This window comes from Podarcis melisellensis (genome assembly GCF_964234715.1).
Source record: "Podarcis melisellensis genome assembly, chromosome: 8".
NCBI classification, from domain to species: Eukaryota; Metazoa; Chordata; class Lepidosauria; order Squamata; family Lacertidae; genus Podarcis; species Podarcis melisellensis.
Genome location: NC_138540.1, coordinates 9,290,010 through 9,311,468, shown reverse-complemented (window position 1 = coordinate 9,311,468; position 21,459 = coordinate 9,290,010). Strand labels below are relative to the sequence as shown.

Below are 21,459 nucleotides of genomic sequence, written 5' to 3'. Positions count from 1 at the left end.
ACACCAACACTTTGAATTGTGCTCGGAAACGTACTGGAAGCCAATGTAGGTCTTTCAAAACTGGTGTTATGTGGTCTATTTATTAGATATCAGATCCAGTTTAAAACATGACTCAAGTCCAACAATACAGTGCTATGATTCTGGTAGCAGAGGGTGGAAATGAGCCAGAATCATCCCGAAAGCTTGGTGGGGGGAAAGATCCATAAGGTTTGGGGTCCTCAGGAACTTCTCCCCCTTGGGTCGTAACTGTTCTCCCTCTCCCCCTTTGTCTCTTTCGGTGGGCAGGCACATACCATGTACCAAGTGGGACTGATGGAGACCGACCAGCACATTGAGTTTTTCTGGGGGGCGCTAGAGATGTTCACACAGGAGGAGCTCTGCAAGTTCATCAAATTTGCCTGCAACCAGGAGCGCATCCCCTTCACCTGTCCTTGCAAAGATGGTGGACCAGACACTGCGCATGTCCCTCCGTACCCCATGAAAATTGCACCTCCGGATGGCACTGCAGGTGAATGGGCACTGGGCTCTGAAAGAGCTTTGTCTGCGCCTTTGGGGAAATGAGTATTTTTACCGAATCTCACCAAGCTGAGGACTAAGTTGACAGACAAGCGAACATCCCGAAATGTTGCGATGAGATCAGATTATGTTTCTGACCAAATGGAACCAAATGGGAGTGAAACTCTTCTTGACTTTTGGGGGCATTGATTTGCTTTGCTGTGTTTGTAAACTTCCTTGATGTTTCGTCAGGAAAGTGGTATATAAATTGACAGAAAGGCAAGACACACAATGCAAGAGAAGAAAGGGGCAGAGGGAGGGAAGACGAGAAAAAGCAAATACACAAAGTTCTTCTCCAGCTCAGGTGTTGAAGCATCATTTATATATGGGAGTTGCCATATCTTTGCCCTAGTTTCCCTCCAGATCTCTTTGTTTTCTGGTTTCAGAGTTTAGAATCAATGTCTTAAAGGTACCAAGAATGAAAAAAGCTCTTACCTATGGGAGCAGATTTAACTGCCTCTTCTTTTCTGCGGTTCTTTGTAGGTTCCCCAGACTCGCGCTACATTCGTGTTGAAACCTGCATGTTCATGATCAAACTTCCTCAATACTCCTCCCTGGAGATAATGCTGGATAAACTCCGGTACGCCATCCACTACCGCGAAGACCCTCTCAGCGGCTGAGCTGCTGCACATCTTTAGGCAACGGGAGTCTCTGCAGAAGTCCTTGGAAGAGGCTCCTGCCCAGCTGAAAATTGACACCGAACGGCGACAAGGCGAGAGTTGAAGGCTGATTCTTTCCTCCAAACCTTTGCCTCTGCAATGGCACTTGCAGGGAGGCTTCCATTTCATACTTTTAGGCTTGTGGTGGATGGGTTGTCTTGTTTGTGAAATATTTCTAGGGTAAGTTTAGTACACAGACTGATGTTCACAAACCTTGAGATCCTTACCTTTCTTTCATAATTAGAAGAGTGCTAATCACTGAATGGGAAGTTAATGAAGCTTTCAACGCCGAGCGCTCCCCGCAATCATTTCTGAGTGCAAAAATGGAGCGGCTGCCACACAGAAGCCATTGACACATAACAGAATCCTCACTGGGGCAATGACTGAAAATTTTCCCTTCCTGCCAGGTATGCGGGTGGCCACTTCACAGCATTCCACATTTCCAGGCTTTGGTGGCGGGGATCCTGTCAATTCACACGTTTCATTAAAGAGAGGCTCTGTAGAAACAAGTTTCTGGGTTCCTTCGCACTACAAGTATGAATTACTCTTTTGCACACACACACACACACACACGGTTCAGTGGCTAAAATCCACCAGCCCTGCCTCTTGGCTTTCTACAGTTAGCAAAGCCGGTGGACACACTGCGACGTTTTTGTACTCAGAAATGATCACTCGGAAATTATTACTACTAAAATGTTGCATCCAGAAAGTGGGGGAGATGAAAAGCGTCCGCGGTAATGTTTTACTCTTTTTTGGGAAAGCTACAGGCACGATCCGCTCTGTCTTGCTGTTTTGCGGCTTTCTTTTTTGCTTCATTGGGCTTTCCACTGGGTCCCTACACAAAGGGAGCTACACAAGAGCAGAGCTGGGTGGAATGGGCCTGTTGCAAGGTTCACCCTGCCTCAAGATCCATCAAGCAGACACATTTCCCCCTTTACTAATATGAAGTGTTGTGGGTCCTGAAGAAGGTAGTGTTGATGGATTGATCCATTTCCGGGTTGCCTTCAAACCCAAGATGCAGTGCTATGTAGGAATTTAAGTGCCAGTACTTGGTTCTAAATCTTGTTTTCTTGGCCTGCGAAAGCCTCGCCCACAGTTTTGCAGGCTGTAAGCTAGGGCCTGTCGGGAGACAAGAGTCAGAATAGTTTTGCTTGCCTGTAGCAACGGAACAGCTGTATTTATTGTATATAACTGTGAATACTGGTAATTATTTGGGCTGCATGGTGTGTGGAAGGAGCTCGGGAAAGAGTGTGAAAGGAAGAGTGTGACTGTTTTTAGAGCTAGATATTGGCTTCCAACTTCCATTGTCAGAGAAGAAGAACTTACACCTGTTTAGGTATCACTTTCAGCTCTTGAGCCTTGCCCATTTTCTGGCCAAAGTGGGCACAATGCGTTCAGATGAAAAACAAGTGTCGCGTGAAGGACATGCTGGGCTGAGCTTCACCAAAATCTGGCTGGTTTTGTTTTGTTTTGGAATTGCCCAGCTTTCTCTTAAGGGAACTTCTCGCTCAGTCAAATACCTCACAGGCCTTTCTGTTGCCAGCTGTGAATATGAGGAAGCTGTTGCTGCTGCCGTTCCTGCTGCTTCCTCCTCGAGGACGTAGGGACGTTGGGAGTCTCCACCCCTCGGCCCAGAAGCATGTGTGCTGTAAAGTGACTTGATGTATATTTATTCCAACTATTTATGGTTGCATTTAACAAAACAAAATGTCCTCCATGGTGTTTACACCCTGCCCGGCGTAAATGGAGTTTCTGTTTGGGAACATTTTGTATCCAAATCTTAAGCCCTTCATCTGCGTTGTGGATTCCTATTTTGGAAGAGCAGGTAGGGACAAGTTAAAGGGTGCTGCTAAGACTGAGCAAGTGGCAAAGAAATCTGCCCTGGACTTCCTGAACCCATCAAATTGGTTCTTGTTCACTGTACGAACATTGACAATATAGTCTGCAGTAAGAGTGTCTCTCACTAAATACTCTGGGTTGTGACTTTTTATTTTTAACTTGAATATTCATTCCGAATGTAAAGCTGTCCTAACAACAGCAGAGAATATGGATGTTGAGGCATTTAAGCTTATGTTGAGGCATCTGTTTTGCTATTTATTACACACTGTTAACCTGTTTTAAGTGCTCTTGGTCAGGTATGAAATATCCAGGCTAAAAGGGAAATCTTACTACTTGTCTGCTCCTTAATCTTTTGCCTGGAAACAGCAACCCTGTGACCTCCAAGCTGCATTCACCTACGGAAAGTTAATACTACTTGAGATGACGAATTGCAGGCTGCCTGATCTCTGGCTCATTTGGAGATGGGTTTAAAGCACTGTAGTTTTTAATTTGTATTTAATTACAGCAAACGTGTAAATATTTTGTACAAAAGGGAAAAGTGAGCCAAGGGATGCCATTCCTCTTGCACAGAAGGGGCTCCCAAGTTCCTTCTTCTGCCCAAGGGAGATGAGCTACCAAGCTGACAAGTGTGTTTTGTTTGCCTTTTTTTTTTTTTTGTTAATTTATTCTCTGCTTTCCACACCTCGATTCTACTGCGAAGGTCTCCCCCTTAGAACTGTTGTCCCTTCTCAACTATATCAGATACAACCTTAGCTTTCCTCCGTAAACCCACCACAGTGCTTTGTCCCTGGAAATAACATTGCAAGGTTAGTTGCCACTTGTTTTTCAGAAGTCTCTTTGGCTTTTCTTGTATTTAATAAATGCTTACTTTTGGTGGAAGTGTCCTTAAAGCTGCTTTATATTTGATCAGCTGGGCCTGGAGCATGTTTGCGTGACACAGGCTTCCGCTGACCTTCACCAGGCACTAGGAATCACTAGAACCAGAATGCCTCAAGGGGCAGAATGACAAACTTCCCACCCAGTTCTTTTGTGCAGGCTTTCAAAGCAGCATTGTTGATTGTGATAACTGTTTGTGTATCTGTACAAACTTAACTGGACCAGTCCCTATGAAGTCAAGAAAGGAGAGGCCGGGCATTTGCCAAATCCACCTTGAAGCCCTTTGCAACACATAATATGTGCCAAAATGGCAAACTAGTTGCTGAGAGCGGAGACTAGAGCTGGGCTGCCTTTCGTCATTTGGCTACTGAAAATAATTACAGAGTGCACAAAGATCTGTAACTAACTACTGCCAAGGCTCTGTCATACTTTGCATTCTGTTACTAGACTTTTCATGTACCCACTGAGATCTTCCAGAGGGAGTTCAGGGTGATCTTTAGCTGCATTAATAGAGCAGTCTAAGCAGTGAGCAGAGCTATTATAGCCTTCAGTGCTAGCAGGAGCAGCTCTTCTGTTTTTCCACCATCCTTTTTGCATCCTCCACTATCTCACAGCCAGGGCTCTGTAGATGAGGGGATTTTGGCAGTTCTCATTGTAGGATCAGAAGGGATTCAGAGGGTCATCTAGTCCAACCGCCCTGCAACGTAGGAATATCATTGCCCTATTTTGTGTGGTTTGTTGTTTTTTACCAAGATCAAGGAGTGAGTTTGGGGCTCTGTTTGGACACCATTTTGAAACAACACGGCAGCTTGAACCTGCTGATGCCACCACCTCCCCAAACTGACTTCTGCAAGTGAGGTGCATGTGGTTCAGGCCGCTACTTCCCATAATGCAGTAGAGGCGGCAGCAGCTGTGGTGTGGGAGGTGATGGCAGGGGCCTAACCACCACTGAGCTCTGGTGTATTGGGGGACAAAAGTAGACTATTGTATTTAATACAGTGGCACTTTGGGTTAAGAACTTAATTCGTTCTGGAGGTCTGATCTTAACCTGAAACTGTTCTTAACCTGAAGCACCACTTTAGCTAATGGGGCCTCCTGCTGCCACCACGCCGCCGGAGCACAATTTCTGTTCTCATCCTGAAGCAAATTTCTTAACCCGAGACGCTTTAGGTTACAGACTCCACTAACCCAGAAATAGTACCTCGGGTTAAGAACTATGCTTCAGGATGAGAACAGAAATCGTGCTCCAGTGGCGCAGCGGCAGCAGGAGGCCCCATTAGCTAAAGTGCTGCTTCAGGTTAAGAACAGACCTCCAGAACAAATTAAGTTCTTAACCCGAGATACCACTGTATATTATTATTATTATTATTATTATTATTATTATTATTATTATTATTATAGCAGCACAGGAGAGGTGAGCACAAGTAGCCCTGGCACAGCAGCACCCAGCACAACCCCTCTTGCAATGTGGCTGGATGTATGTGCAGGGGGAGAGGCAGTTGTCCCCCCCGACACCCACCCACTTTTTAATTTTTTCGCCAAGTGTGTAAATCTGAATGCTCACAAGTTAGATGTGCATAAGCTGTGGGATTACTGTAAAGAGAGCAGTGGTGATTTTCGCTTCCCAAACTTCTGAATTTTCAAGTGCACAATGGTAAGGAGCCCAGCCCATCATTTCAAGGGTGCTTGTTAAATGAAGTAACTCGGGCAGAGACCATACGCCCCTTTGGAGGACAAGTGATGGAGCAGTGGGTCACATGAGGACACAGCAGGGACTGCTGCAGTTTGAGAAACTGCTCCTCTGGTTTATATTTTCATATGTGTCATCTAACAAAATGGTACTTTGGGGGGAGGGAATTGGTTCTGAGTTCAAATCTCAATCTATTCAGTAAATTTTGAAGCAGAGTTAAAACAGGTGGAGGATGACAAAAACTCTGCTACCGCACAGGACGCAAGAACGACGAGATACAAAGTTTATTACAAGAAATTTGAGACAGTCTCCAGTATAGCAGAATAATCAGCATAAAGAGAAAGAACAGAAGCCTGTCTTGGTTTTGTTGTTGTTTTTACAGAAATGAAACTGGGCACTTCTGGTATTAAAGATAGGCTATATACACACACACAGTGGCAGAATAATGAAATGTTATGGCTTTTCCCTGTGTTTCTTCTTCCTCCCATTTGGTTACACCCTCCTGACTGGGGAAATAGATTGCCAAGTGCAGTTAGAGCACCAAAAGTACAGGTTAAGAAGCCCAATAAGTTGAGCTTAAGCCAAAGCAGCAACCAACCAAGGATTCCTTCACAAGGCTTTGCCTGGTAGCTGCTAGGCCAGCCACAAGTCTAAAACACACAATCCCATGTGTCATTAACGGTGCTGCACACGGACAACACCTCAAGGCTGAGCATTTTAAGCAGAACTTCTACGAGACTCTCAGCTCAGTTGTTTTTACTATAGCACACATTTGAATCTGATCCCCCCCTACAGACACACACCCTGGCCCTAACCTCAGAGCACAAGGACATTGCACATTTTTAAAAAGCAGCCCTAAATCAGGAGAGAAGGGTTCCTGCCACCACTTCTCTGGCCTGCAGCTGTGGCTATGATCACCCACCTCCCTATCCCTCTCCCCCCCCCCCCCGCTGCTAAATCAGTGTCACACTGAAACCAGCCCTACTGCAGCCAGACCTTATGAGGGAACAGAAGCAAAGGCAAACCCACTTGCCCTGGGAAGGCCCTTGCCCTATTGCTCTTTGTCCGGGTAGTCCGATTCAGCTTGCCACGGTTTCACCTGCGAAACAGAATGGCAGGAATTGAAGGAGGGCAGTATCTGGGCAGCAAGAAGGAGACAGAGCAATCTGCAATCAACTAGAATTTCCCTCCCCATTCAGAAGTTCTGTGGCATTGTCTTGTCAGAACTACAGCTCAAACTTCAAAGCATATGCACAGCCATGTCCTGGTTCTATGGGAGTCCAGAAAAATCATACAGAAAGTAAGGCACAGATCTCAACTTGCATTTTAAAAATGAGCAAACTATTGAACCTCATAGTTGCAAAGGTATGAATGAGTGCATGGGTCCAGTGTTGGAATGAGCACAGAAGCCAGATGATTGAAAGACAAGATAGATAGCTTCAGTGCCCCCTTCAAGAATTCAAGATGCAGAATACGTGGCTGCAGACTTTGATAGAAAAAGCTTCAACACACTAAAAGGGCACTTTCATTCCTTTTTGCTTAAGAGAGGCACTCTTCACATTCACACAGCAAGGAATGCCTCTAAAATGGCACACAGCATTCAAAAATATAACATCTGAAACAAAGTGTGCTTTTTTCCTGCCCTACTTGTATGTGCATTTATGTAGAAACAAACAATTGATTTTAACTAATTTGATCAACTAGTCAAAACAAAAAAAATTCCTTCCAGTAGCACCTTAAAGACCAACTAAGTTAGTTCTTGGTATGAGCTTTCGTGTGCATGCACACTTCTTCAGATATGAAGTGTGAAGAAGTGTGCATGCACACGAAAGCTCATACCAAGAACTAACTTAGTTGGTCTTTAAGGTGCTACTGGAAGGAATTTTTTTTGTTTTGACTATGGCAGACCAACACGGCTACCTATCTGTAACTTGATCAACTAGGACTGCAACTAGGATATGTTGGGTCTTCTTCACTGATGTTGAATCTCTCCTCTCAGCCCCTGTAGAAACCCCTAACTCTGCCAACTGGTCTTAGAACTGATGCAGACAGGACCAAGGAGAAGGACAACTAGGGAAGAGTTTGGATCCAAAGCTAACTCAATAGCCCAACACACTCCCAACCCTGGCAGAGATTTAGAGCCGCTCAGGAGCCGGCCTCCATCTCTCCCTCGCATTTCCTTCCCATAATTATCAATGGGAGGGAAATGGCAACAATTTTCTGCCCTGTTGATGAGAGGCCAACAGGGGCCTTTGGGATGAGGCAGTTAGTACCTCTGGTTTTTGCTTCCACATTAGGAATGCAACCTATGATTGATTTGGGGTTGAGGTGACAGCCCTAAAAATGTATGTGCGTCAGCGCAGGAGTTTTGATTATTTGAACTCGCAGAGAACCATGAGCCTGAAGAGAGAACTGGAGCCCGCCACAGCTCTTACCTTGGTGTTGTTGTAATGGGAAGGGCTAGCAGGACTCCTGACACCTTCTCTTCTCAAGCTGTGGGAGCAAGAGGGGAGAGAAAAAGAGGTAAGGCAACATTTGCCATTGGAATCTAAAATTTCCTTCACTTCAACATTATTAAGCAACTTTATTAAAAGGTTTCTAACATGACTTTCAGGACTCAACCCTCCCAGGGTAGTTCAAGATTTGTTTTAGGATTTTGTAACAAAGCAAAACTACAAATCTACCAAACAGTCCTTGAATTAATGGTCAAGAGCAGCACATCAATGAAGTGCAGAGTAGGCGTCGCTAGGCGCACGCTACTGGTTTGCAAACCTGTGTACAAATGACTGGGAATACGGGCCGTTGAACTCGGTGGGACCCCCCCCCCTTTTAGGCTACAAGCCTAACCCCAGTTACTGAGGAGTAAGCCCCATTTAATTCAGCAGGGCTTACTTCTGAGTAGGCGTCTTTAATAAGAACCAGCATCCTCTTCAAGAGATCACAGAGGAGCTGCTACTGCCTCCAATCAAAAACCACCTGAGCAAAAGCCCCTACAAAGTATTTTCAGAGGAAACCCAGGATGCTACACAGAAGTTAGAGCACAGCTCCCCTCAAGACCAGTTAGTGGGGAACAGGAAGGACTCAGACACCACCACGCCCACATGGTCCTGCCAATGGGAGGAAGTGGGAGGAGATTCACACCAGGAAGTTCTGTACTACCAAGAATTTGGTTCTGCCATTAGCCTACAGGCAAGAAACAGATTTGTAGCTTGATAACAAGATAAACAGCCCCTTCCTCAAGCAACCAGCATCTACCTGGGCCGAGCTGGAACTGTGACAGGGAAGCTGGGCACATAGCCACTAGGAGAGACAGTGAAGGGACAGCGCCTGGTGGGGAGGGGGGCAGCTGCATGGTCACTCAGCACTCTTCCACGACCACCACCAATACCCAGCTCCTTGGGTTTGCCTCGTTCTGAAGGCCCAAGATTGCCGTCTCTTGTGTTGTTGGGAGGGGCCTGCTGAATGTGTCTGGCAGCCACCAAGTTGTTGCGGGAGGGATTCCCTCTGATGGGGTAGGGAGGCTTCTGCTGCCTGAACTCCTCAAGGTACTGAGGTGAGATTTCCCCTGAAGCAGGAAACAAAGAAAGTGAGGAACTGTGCTGGAGAGAAATGGCCAGAGATATGGAGCAGGCTGGATCTGGCCCCAAGAGATGACCTGAACCTGCTGCACAGGCTGGTTGATGTTAAAACTGCCCCAGGCACTACAGCCAACAAACAGTTCACCTTCGAAGAGGATGAACAGCAACACTGTCCAGCCACTCAGAATTTTATTTAGAAAGAATTATAAAGTACTTAATTGAAGAGTCATCTAGGTGGTGCGTAATTAAAAACAAAAACAAACTGTAGATAAAAACGGAGCTAAAACCCACAAAGCTTTTGAAAAACTTACACAAAACAATAAATTAAAACAGATTTAAAAAATCATTAAAAATTTAAAAACAAATCTACGTAACAAAATCATATGTTTGGGTAGACTTGCTGAAATAAATGCTTTTAGCAGGCACCCAAAACAATATGGTGAGGGCACCTGCCTAATATCAATTAGGCAGGATGTTCCAAAGCGCAGGTGCTGCCACGCTATACAAGATCAACTCCTTGAAAATTTAATCCTCTGGGCTTTAATCCAAAGGGTTGCATGTCCATTGGCTGCAAGTATAGAGATACACCAAGCGCCACAATAAGCAGGAATGGAAACAATCCTACATATTACTCTACCCCAATGCAATGAAACGGCAAGTCTCTGCAAATGAGGTGCAGAGATGCCCTTTGGCAAACACGAGTCGGATCATCCCCCATTTCCAAAACTGTGCTACTGTGGGCAGCAAAGCAGGATCTCCTCCTCTGCTCTCCTGAGCTCTTAACCTGAGAACCTGCTTGGCTTGCCAATGACAATACCTTGATGCCGGATCCGTCTTCTAGGCAGATCTGGTGAGCTTGTTCTCTCCAAGTTATCCACAGCCGGAGTCCTTTGCTGTGATGGGGCTCTTCCTATTGAGGGGGCAGTGGCTGGGCGCAGGTCACACTGGTCCTGGATCAATAAACAAAGCCGGTTATTTGGGGGCCCCTCCCAAAGGAGGAGTGAGTTGGCTTGCCTGCAGCGCACCCGCCACAAGGGACAAACTCAAGGCAAGCTCTCTATACCTGGTGGTGGAAGAGGATCTCTTCTTCCAGCTGGACGCCACAGAATTCACAAGGGAGCATGAGGCTGCTGGAGGAGTCGTGCTGCAGAGGAACGGTTTCCCTGCTGCCAGCAGACTGACTGCTCTGCAGCTGTTCCCAGAGATCCTGAAGACGCTCAGCCTGGGGGACAAAAGAGCTTCTCTTGCTGAAGGATGCCAAAGCGCTGACAGGACTGCAGCCAGTCTGTTATATAGAAAATGGAAGGGGGGGGGACTTACGTTAGTTTCCTTCTTCTAGAGATCCCCACAACACAAGGCAAGCAAGCATATCAGACACAGCCAGCAAAGCTATAACAGGACAGGTGACTCCCAGGAACAGACACTGCTTTTCAGTTACTATCAGAAATACCTGCTTTTAAAGATGAGATTATACACACCCATTTTGCTTCCAACCATAACAAGAATTTGCTGTTTCAATTTTGCATCATCTACTAATCTAGATAATTTGGGGAGAAAGCCTCACAGAATGCTTTTTTGAAAGTCTCAGATATGCTTCATGACAGTGTCTCTGAAGGTGATAATTCAGACACTTCAGTTGACAACTAAAAACACAGTCATTATAAGTATAATACAATACTTTATATTTTGAAAAGAGGTTTGTCTGACTGTTCTCTATGTGTCAGGATGCCTCTTGCGATATTGTCTACAACATTTTCAACCCTCTATGGTTGAGCGGAGGAAGGAGAGACTGCATCTCTTCCCCAAACCCACTGTAGGAGGGTTTAATCCTGCTGGGTGCTACTTTGCCAGTATGTTCCCTGCAGCCAGAAAACTGTACCCTTGGTGGACAACTGTTGATATCCAAACATAGACCAAAATCTGGTCCTCAAGCTCAGGAACCATCGTGCCAAAATGGGCAAGAATATCTTCAGAGTTGTCCAAATCAGGGCAGATTGGAATGGTTCAGTCCACCAACTGGATTTAAAATGGTGTCCAACAGTATCCAAACACAAGACGAAAACTGGCTCCTCCATCTCGTGATCCGTTGCACCAATGCTATCACAAGAGGCACCTGAACACAAGGGGAACAGATAGACAAACCTCTTTCCAAACCAGATAGTAGATGACAGCTATAGCTTTGGCCCAGTTGTCATGAACTGCCCAACTTTGCCTTTAGTGCACTGGGGAAGCCGTAAGAAAGGACCACCTGCCCCATCTGCATATCTGCCAATTTCGCCCTTCTAAGAGCATGAAAAAAATATGTGATATATACAAAACCTGATGAAGGATTAGATCTTCCTCAGGGAACAGCTTCTCACAAAACTCACAAGGCAGCAGGGTTTCAGCTGCAAAGCAAGGAAGGACAAGGTTACATAACTCATCTAGCTGCCACCTCTTTGGAATTTCTATCAGTCACACTCATATGCAAGGCACTGTACAAACACAACCTCTGTCAAACAACCGAGGAGGCAGGTGACTGTTCCTCCCATTTTATAAAGCCCACTGGCTGATAATGAGTTACCTTGAGTCAGCCAGCAAATCTGTAGCCGAGAATAGACCTCAGCCCAGCTCTACAGAGCTAAAGTCCAAACATTTAGCTACATTAGTAAATTAACTCTGGTGCAAAAAGTTTACTTCAGGGCACTTCAGTAAAAAAGAAGGAAGGATCAGAATGCTCAGAGCATTCTTCAGGTTGGGGGATTTCACAAGAGCCTTTGACAAACTCAAGCTCCCTCTGCTCAAGGTCAAGAAGTTCCATCTCATTCCAGAAAAAAAGTGATTCTCAGTACTTCTCCACTCATTCCACCCTCCACCCCCACCCCCCATTACTTAAGGCCCTATTTTCATTATCTGTGCAGAAATCAAGAGATTTCTCACACAGTAATTTCCACAATGCTTAAGATTGGGCAAGTTGGTAAAAAAAATAAATATCTCAACTTTAAGTCCTACCAGCACCTCTACAAAATCCATTTTTAAATAAACAAATAAATAAATAAGCATGCATGCAGGCATTCCATTTTTCAAGACAAGTCTGAGAGCAGTTTACAACCATGTCAGCACACAACAAATACTTTTTTGGGGGGGAATGTTACATAAAAATATATATTACAAGCAGCACTAAAAATTAAAATTACGTCAACAAAACACAGGCAATCTCGCCTCTCCCTTCTGGAACAGAGATCCCCTCCTGCCCTCGAGTCTTCCCCTTCCAACCCTGGCAGCACTTTTGCACCCCTCACAGAAGCCAAAGCCTTTACAACATTCTCCTAATGGTTTCGGCCTGCAACCATTTCATGACATCGCAGCATCTCAACCAATGACTCTGAGCAACAGCAAATGTTTACTTACCTTTGGGCCTGTTTAAAGCATTATTAGCAGGTGCCAGCAAACCCTGAGAGAAGATATCGGGGTCATCTGCGTCAACAAAGTCCTCGGCTGCTTTAGCTCTGGCGGGGTAGATATTTTTCCAGAGATCCCTCCGGATCTGTGTGCCACTGTGCTCATGAGAGCTGTTTTCCTGCTGCAAGCTAAGAGCCAGCAGGTAATCCAGGTTGCAATCTGGCTCTCCACCGAAAGGCATGGGGGCTGTCATCTTTTCCAGGTGGACTTCATGGGACAAAATATAACCAAATGTTAGAAACAAAGGCAGACCACTATCATGATCGTTGTCTGACCTTCCATTTGTAAAAAGATCAGCACAACATACCAAAAGATGGGCTTACATTTTGCAGAACATGCAAAAAGGTTGCTGGAAACTGTATTTCAAGAAAGCAAGGCAGAGAAGGAGAGCCAATACCCCCTGAAGACAGGTGATTTGAGCATCTGCAATACACCAATTGTGCTGCCGGGGGGGGGCACCTTAGGCCTGGGGGACATATGCAGCCCTCCAAGCCTCCCTAGCTCATCCTCTGGATTTTCCCTACACACCACATCCCCTCTGCACTCTCCTGGAGTCGTCCCTGGCTGGAATGTGTACTTGAACTATGATGAAGCTACCCAACAGTCTCTCTGCCCCAGAGGGCTGAAGTCATTACACCTCGGAACTGCCACCATGGCCAACTTTTCTCCCTCCTAGCTGCCAGGAAACAGCAGCAGGATCTACCAGCAAGTAATAAAAATGACTGCTGGTTGAATTTAAACAGTCCCAAGATCCATCCACCAGCTGCCCATGTAAACATAGCCAGAGAGGATAACATTTAGGACACAGCATGAAAGCTTGGGAAGGGTTTTTGCCACTGGGAAGAGGGGCACAAAAAGGTTAGATTCAATTAACCAAGAATGCACTCAAGAACACTAATGTGTGAGGGAGGGAGGGGGCACATTGTAAAATGCCAAGTATTCTTTTTAAAAGTGATCATTTGCTGCCATTACCTTGATTCTGATCCGGCTGCGACACAGCAACGTTCCTTCTGTTGCGCTCACTGGGCAGCTGGTCACCCGAGAGACAGTTATAAAGCCTACTTTCAGGAAACCGGCTCAACCTTGGCAGGGATCGCGCAGAGTTGTCTTGATGGAGGACATTCCTGACTGTCTGAACGCTATGCAAAACTGGTTCGGAGTTCAAGCAGGGCCGGGCTTGGCTGACTCTTGCTTCCTCCGCCTCCCTCTTGCAGTCCTCAGGGTGCTCCTTCAGATCTCGGAGCAGAATGTTGCGGCTGCACCTGCTACATCGCTCAGTTCGAGCGCCACAGTAGTCCTCATGGTCCTGGAGTTTGTTGAATGCAAGCTCGATATCACAGTGCTGGCAGGCCACGGGGCGCAAGGGACACTCTGCAGCCTATGGTAAGACAGCAAGGAAATTGTGCATAAGGTCGTCGTCTGAGCAACCTCTTTGCATTTGTCTGGCCATCAGTCTCAGCCAGCACAGGTCGAAGGAACAAGCATGGAGTTTTAACATCCTGAAGAGGAGCTCGCCTGCACAATTAGGATGGTGTAAAGGAGCTGTAAAGGTGTAAAGGATGGTGTAAAGGAGCAAAAGGGATGTGGGTGGTGCTGTGGTTTAAACCACAGAGCCTAGGACTTGCCGATCAGAAGGTCAGCAGTTCGAATCCCCGCAACGGGGTGAGCTCCCGTTGCTCAGTCCCTGCTCCTGCCAACCCAGCAGTTTGAAAGCACGTCAAAGTGCAAGTAGATAAATAGGTACTGCTCCAGTGAGAAGGTAAATGGCATTTCCGTGCGCTGCTCTGGTTCACCAGAAGCAGCGTAGTCATGCTGGCCACATGACCCAGCTGTACGCCGGCTCCCTCAGCCAATAAAGCGAGATGAGCGCCGCAACCCCAGAGTCGGTCACGACTGGTCCTAATGCTCAGGGGTCCCTTTACCTTTAAAGGAGCTGCATTTGCTGTTGTGAATACCAGCATCAGTTTATCAAGGGCACTGAATCAGACTTGCAAGGGGCCAGTGACCATTAGGGTGAACACATTGCAAAATAAATCCCAAGAGCGAGCTGCAATCTCACTCCTTGGCTGTAGCGCGCCACACCAGTGTAGTCACACAATCCACTACACATGGCTGCTTTGCAACCTCCGTTTTAGAAATGGATTTTTAATATCAAGTTAGGTGGGGCCAGTGCTTTTTTCTGGGGGGATGCAGGGGTACACATACCCCTAAACATTTTGTGAATCTTTGTACTTTTGTCCATTTACTGTATTTATTTTTCCCAATTGGAGCTATAAAATTGTGATTTTCTTGAGTCAAAATGAGAGTACCCCTAAACATTTTTTTTAGAAAAAAAGCCCTAGGTGGGGCCATAGTGCAGCTTGGTAAAAATGCCAACCCAGAGAAGCAGCCCTTAATAGGCACATAAGAAGCTCCATTATACCAGCAGCTAGCCCTGAAGCCCATCTCTGGGCCCCTCTCCTCTGTAGGGAAGAGCCTGGATCCTGCACTATGCCACCAACTCTCTTTCTGTTTACAAAAAGCTCCCCTGCTTGTGACCGTTGCCCTCCACAAAGAGCCATGTGCAAGTGCCCTAAAAAAAAATCTTAACAGCCTGAAGGCTCACATACATAATCCACTCCTTGCAGTTTTTGTTAGTCCCACCCTGCATCATCAGGTAAAGACGAGTCAATGATATGCTTACTGACCACATGCTCCTGCAAAAGACCACTGTCCATCTTCATGCTGCACTTACAGACAACCTGAGATTGAAAAACAGACAGACACACAAATCAGCGTGTGATTAAACCTGCCTACCAGGGAGAAGCCATTGCATAAAGGGGGGAAGGGGCTGTTTGTCACCTGTGTGTGCTCCAGCTCCAGGTGACTCCTCATTTCTGATTTTGGGAAAGACTCCTTGCAGATATGACATACCCCTATGTTTCGACTGCAATGGATCTCATGGATGGTGAAGTTTGCCAAGGGAATGTCTTTTTTGCTGGAAACAAAACAGACAAGGTGCAAAAGATAACAGGGGCTTGCGGTTTAGAAGACTGATTTGGAGTAGAGCTGCTGGGTGAGGAAGGTGCAAAAGAAATGATTTTTTAAAAGAAAGCGAACCCAAGCAAACCCTGCAAGGTCAACCAGTATTACTTCATATTGCCATCTGCGTGACACTGAAGCTGCAGCCACAGTCCACAGAGCAAGCATATGGCAGTAAGGGATTTTGCAGTCCTCAGCTCAGTCTTTTGGGCACTATTCAGTTCATTCCCCCTTTTATGGACCAGCAGGCATGTTCTCTCAGGAGACAAAGCTCACATCTCCAGAGAGTGAAGGAGAGAAAAGCCACAATTACACACCAGTTCCTGAGTCAGCTGCACTAATCCCATCCTCCACCATAACCAGTCTCTCCGCTGCCCCCGCCCCCATCCGCATCAGCACTCACACAACCATAAGCCAGGATTTTTGGCTTCTGGTGATTTACCATGAAGGAGCAGCATGTGTATGTATACTGTACAATCACTCCAGTTAGTGCAAGTATGAAAATAAGAAAGCCACGATTTGTTGTTATTTCCAAACCAGGGATCAATTTGTTTCTCCCTAGCCAGCTACAATCCATAAACCAATATGAATATTTGCTTAAGATGGGCTAGCAATTGTGGCTTGTTGAGGAGAAACAAACAACGACCCCAGATTGGGACACAATATTTCTCAAATTATTTTTCCTGCTGAAAATTTTCCATTTCACATGTTCATTAGCAGCAGTGAATGGATGCCAATTACAAATATTAAGCAAGGATGACAACTTCCAAGTTCTTAGCTTTGTTTACTAAAACAAGTAAAGTAAACATGATAAATTAGAGCAATGGTTCTGGAAGAGAGCTAATCAACCAACCCAATTGCATACACCCAATTGCATACACACAGTTACTGAGTTGGCAGTTACTGAAACAAACAAGTTTCCTTTCTTACCAATTGTTGCAGAGTTGGGTTTCACTTTCCTGTTCCACCACGGCAGCCATCGCCCTGCTGTTCAAGGAACTAAGGAGGGGAGAAAAAAGGGCACTCGCTTTTTGTTTCCCAAGCATGCTTACTCATTCCCTTCCTACTCAGAATCCCTTTCACAGAGGGGCTCCCCTAGTGCTTATCAGCAGGATCCCTTCTTGTCCCAAGAGTTTAAGCAGCAGTCAAACAGCCCTTTTGACAGCATAATTGCCCTGAAACCAATTTCATCTCATTGAAGCCCACGAGCTTAAAGGAAACACAGACAAGCTGTGAGTCTCATCACTGCTTGCCAATTTATGCTTTCACACAGAGTTGGAAGGAAAGCGGCAACATTTCTTTTTTTAGAAATAGCACAAACATTGACAAAGCCATCGTTCTTTTCCATAGACTCAACATAGTCCTGCATGGACCATTGTCACTGAACCTTCTAGAACTCTATGAGGTGCATGAGGAATTCTCTCACTCTCCCCTCAGCTAGGTCTCCTTCTCCACGCCTAGCCTTGTGTTTATGCTGAAGGATGAGGAGACTGTGTCATATGGCACTCTGTCCTCTTTTGTGAAATGTGAAGCACAAGATGCTTCCAGAAGTAGCATGCATTTCCAAATACACCAATTTGAAAGGAAACCCTAAGGCAGCTTACCTGAGACGAGCTGACTAAAAAGAGCAGTACAGAACTCGAGTGAAGGCAACTGATCAGATCCTCAGTGACTAAAAGAAAAGGGTAGGGGAAAGTAAAATGTACTTTTGTGACACTTTCCTGTACATTTTAAAAGAAACTCTTGGGAATGCAAATATTTTAAGTTAGGAGACTACAACAGACCCACCCTCAACCAGGAACCATAATCCCCATACTTACTTTCAAACCATTGTGAAAAGAGGGGGGATGTGTGCTCAAGGGCTAAATATGCTCAGGATCTTTGGTAGGTGTGCATTATTCACCCCATGCAGCTCTTCTGCCAGAGAGGATGACCAAATGTGAACCCTCTCTCACAGACCCAACTTCCTCCCCAAATACATCATCTCCTGTTTAGCCATTAACTGTCACAGGGCAGAAATCTGGCACCATCACCACCCTGTACTTACAAGAGTTGGAGGTGAGAAACCCGGACATCATGTTTGTTTCTTTGGTGGCAAGTAGCAGTAGTAGTATGGGCCAGTTGTGTCCGACTCTAGGGTTGTGCGCCCATCTCACTTAAGAGGCCGGGGGCCAGCGCTGTCCGGAGACACTTCCGGGTCACGTGGCCAGCGTGACGAAACTGCTCTGGCGAGCCAGCACCAGCGCAGCACACGGAAACGCCGTTTACCTTCCCGCTAGAAAGTGGTACCTATTTATCTACTTGCACTTAGGAGTGCTTTCGAACTGCTAGGTGGGCAGGAGCTGGGACCGAAAGACGGGAGCTCACCATGCGATCGGCAAGCCCTAGGTGCTGAGGTTTTACCCACAGTGCCACCCGCGTCCCTTCAGTAATAATAATAATAATAATAATAATAATAATAATAATAATAATAGCCTACTGCCTTGTTGTACAACACACTGAGTGCTATATAAATGCTTAATGTTTTTCATTACAGCAACACTTTACAGCAGTTAAGAGTGCTTTGCACATACTATATAGTTACAGGAGAACCTTTTCTTATCTTTTAACAACATATGGGATGCTGCCTTCCACAGTTTAATGCCGCAATCCTACACATGCTTACTAGAGAGCAACTCCCTCTGAATACGATGGGACTTCCTTCTTAGTAAACATGCTTAGGATTGTTCAGCGACAGGTACCTAACAGAAATAAAGTTTTTAAATAAAATTAACAAAGAATACACACCCAATTTGTGTGTGGTGAGGGGAGAAATATGAGAAACAGAAAACCATTTTTAGAAAAACCACACACAGAGCGTAGTATCAAAACTCCCCTGCCTTAGAAAAGGACTTCTCCCCATCACCCCTTCTAGATTACCGTATTTTTCGCTCTATAAGACGCCCCAGACCACAAGATGCACCTAGTTTTTAGAGGAGGAAAACAAGAAAAAAAAATAATCTGAATCTCAGAAGCCAGAACAGCAAGAGGGATCGCTGTGCAGTGAAAGCAGCAATCCCTCTTGCTCTTCTGGCTTCTGGGATAGCTGCGCAGCCTGCATTCGCTCCATAAGACGCACACACATTTCCCCTTACTTTTTAGGAGGGAAAAAGTGAGTCTTATAGAGCAAAAAATACGGGTAGTTTGGGGGTGGGGGAGGCAACCTTAGACTCACCCAAGTTGAAAGCAGGACATCCCCACTCCCAACACGTGCATCCCAACTCTTTTCTTTCTCCATAAAGGAGTCCCCATACACAATCCCAGCCTCAGCCAAGAAGAGCCTTATATCAGTCACTTCCTCTCAACCTAGCCTACGCCATGGGGCTGTTCCGAGCATAAAGAGACCGTAACCATATCTGCCTCTGAGCGGAATATAACTGAGACAAACAAAAGCAACACTACACGGGTGGTCAAACCAAGGAGAGGGCGAGCCGGGGCCAGATCCCTACCTAGGGACAAGCAGCTCACTCAGAGCCTCTGGAGGGTCAGCAACCCGATAGCCTAGCGTTCCCTCCTCATACAGAGGTCATATTTTTAATTTTATTATGTTGTAGTAATGGGTTGCAAACACTCTCCCCGGTTATTAGGGGCTGGAGCCAAGACTCCACCCGCTTTTTAGCCGGAGCTTGTAGCTTTCCTATGTGCAGTTGCTTTGCCAACCGGTTCTCCAATAAACAGCTTCTTGTTCTGGGCCTTCAAGGGAAAGAGAGAGGCTGTCATGCACTAAGTAGGAAAAAGAAGAGAGACCTTGCGAGGGTCAAAGGGGGCGACCCTAAAGAAGGGTCAGGAGGATGAGGGTGATTACAGATACCTATTGTATTTATAGCCCGCCTTTTTCTCCAAGGAAATTAAAAGTGGTGTTGGGGGGGTTTTTTTGGGGGGGAGGGGAGGCAGAGGGATGTCCTCAAATAATGAAGGGCGGTATATTAATTTATATTAATATCTATGAAGGACGGTATGTTAATGTAATAAATGAATAGGATAAAATCATCATAGGACAATGCAGAATATTTTAATTATTGCATAAAGTTTATACACCGCCTGACGGAAAGCGCTTTGCGGAAAGAAGAAAATAATGGGGTTGCAGTAAAAAAAAAAAAGAACCCACAATTAAAAATGATATGAATATGTATAATAGCAATAGCATGGCCGGCCCTTCGTCCTTTTAAGGTGAAAACAGGTGAAAACATTAGAGAACAAAACTGACAGGGAGTTTGAAGCGACTCCCAACCGGAGCATTAAGAGGGTCCTAAAACCGAACAAGCACCGGCGCCCCTCCCCACATTTCCATTTCCAGCCCCGGAGAGACGCAGATACCCACCAAATGCTTCCCTCACGGGCTTCGTCCGCTCCTTCCACTTCTCCGCCTCAACCCGTTTCCCTCACAAAACGCAGACAGGATCCCGAAGCCGCCTCAGCGCTTCCTAACCCGCCCTCCGAATCGCGATTGGACGGCGGCGCCTCGCCGGTTGGCCTGTTCCGAGCTCTTATTGGCCGGCGGACCTGCCAAACGGGCCCGCTTCATCCTACCGCTCTTCCGATTGGCCCCCAAGGGTGCTCGTTTAATCGCGTGGAGCGGGGAAGCGGGTGTCCCGCCTCCCGGCTCTTCTTCGCTTTGCTCCTCCCCCCTCCCCACCCTCAGTCGCCGCTCTCGGCTTCGGCCGGGTGACGTCACAGCGCGCGCCGTGCCCCTTTCCTCTCGCCCTGAGTCCTGATTGGCCGGCGGCAGGGAGAGTCGCGGGAGGGGAACCCGGAGGGGAATCCCGAGGCGCTGGAGCGCAGCTACCGCCTCTCCCCGCGGAGCGGCGCTCTTTCGCAGGCAGGCTTGGAAATCGCACTCTTCGAGCAGAGCAGAATGCGGAGAAGCCGCGTGTCGGGAAGATGGTTTGCGCCTCTCCCCCTTGATTTCCTACCTGGGGAAGTGAAAGCATCTGCTCCTGTGCCTGGTTCCAGCTGCCTCTGCCCTTGACCGGGATATTCTTCTCGTTCCCACTCCCGTTCTGCTCCCGGCAGGCGCTTGATTGGCCGCTGCAAGAACAGGACGCTGGACTGGACCAAACAAGGCTCTTGCGGGCTTTTCGTTTGGGCTGACTAATATGTGTTTTTTTAGAAGACACAGCCTGTCTTCGCATGCAGGGAAAATCCCTAATTGACTCACTGAGGGTTTGTGAAACATCAGCTGCGTCACTTGGTTTAGTAGGCCAGTTGAAGCCGTTTCCGGGGGTGTGGATGCTGTCATAGAGTCAGAATTAGAGAGCTGGCCTAGAAGAGACCCAAGGGTCATCTAGTCCAACCCCCTGCAATGCAGGAATCTCAAAAGGCTGTTTCCCCTCCAATTGGAAACCATACTGGACTCTGCTTAGCTTTGCAAATGTGCTTGCAGATTTATTGCTGCAACACTAGCATGCTGACAGCTTCCACTGGTGAGAGCTGAGTTCAGAATGGACAAACTACCCCAAAAGGAGCATGATGCATACCCCACCAGAAGTAATACCCCTCTCTTAATACAATGCATACCGTTGTTCTGGTTGTTGTTTAGTCATTTAGTCGTGTCTGACTCTTCATTACCCCATGGACCAGAGCACGCCAGGCACTCCTGTCTTCCACTGCCTCCCGCAGTTTGGTCAAACTCATGTTGGTAGCTTCGAGAACACTGTCCAACCATCTTGTCCTCTGTCGTCCCCTTCTCCTTGTGCCCTCCATCTTTCCCAACATCAGGGTCTTTTCCAGGGAGTCTTCTCTTCTCATGAGGTGGCCAAAG

General features: G+C 46.5%; 2 protein-coding genes across 5 annotated transcripts in view; one reads left to right on the top strand and one right to left on the bottom strand.

The window, feature by feature from the left end:
- HECTD4 (HECT domain E3 ubiquitin protein ligase 4) overlaps positions 1-3,932 on the top strand; it is a 124,999-nt gene extending 121,067 nt beyond the window's left edge. For all 4 annotated transcript variants that reach the window (XM_081923233.1, XM_081923231.1, XM_081923234.1 and 1 more), the window contains exons 75-76: positions 286-508; positions 1,039-3,932. In XM_081923233.1, the coding sequence (XP_081779359.1) occupies positions 286-508; positions 1,039-1,175 (360 nt within the window). In that variant the 3' untranslated portion in view covers positions 1,176-3,932. The remainder of the gene's footprint in view (positions 1-285; positions 509-1,038) is intronic.
- A 1,956-nt stretch (positions 3,933-5,888) lies between these two features.
- On the bottom strand, positions 5,889-20,134 carry TRAFD1 (TRAF-type zinc finger domain containing 1). The gene is made up of 13 exons (XM_081923245.1): positions 20,022-20,134; positions 17,264-17,332; positions 16,590-16,658; positions 15,480-15,615; positions 15,326-15,379; positions 13,611-14,016; positions 12,588-12,845; positions 11,517-11,584; positions 10,261-10,482; positions 10,015-10,147; positions 8,875-9,184; positions 8,055-8,112; positions 5,889-6,718 (listed from the first exon to the last, which is right to left on the bottom strand). The coding sequence occupies exons 3-13, from the start codon at positions 16,637-16,639 to the stop codon at positions 6,671-6,673; spliced, it is 1,743 nt and encodes a 580-aa protein (XP_081779371.1). The 5' UTR covers positions 16,640-16,658; positions 17,264-17,332; positions 20,022-20,134; the 3' UTR covers positions 5,889-6,670.
- Positions 20,135-21,459: the final 1,325 nt, after the last annotated feature.

Excerpts from the sequence above, each read along its gene's own strand:
- TRAFD1 (XM_081923245.1), bottom strand. The coding sequence starts at position 16,639 with ATGGCTGCCGTGGTGGAACAGGAAAGTGAAACCCAACTCTGCAACAAT. Across the intron at positions 10,483-11,516 it reads AAGATCTAATCCTTCATCAG|ACTGGCTGCAGTCCTGTCAG; the intron begins GTTTTGTATATA and ends TCTATATAACAG. Across the intron at positions 10,148-10,260 it reads AGATCCTCTTCCACCACCAG|GACCAGTGTGACCTGCGCCC; the intron begins GTATAGAGAGCT and ends TTATTGATCCAG.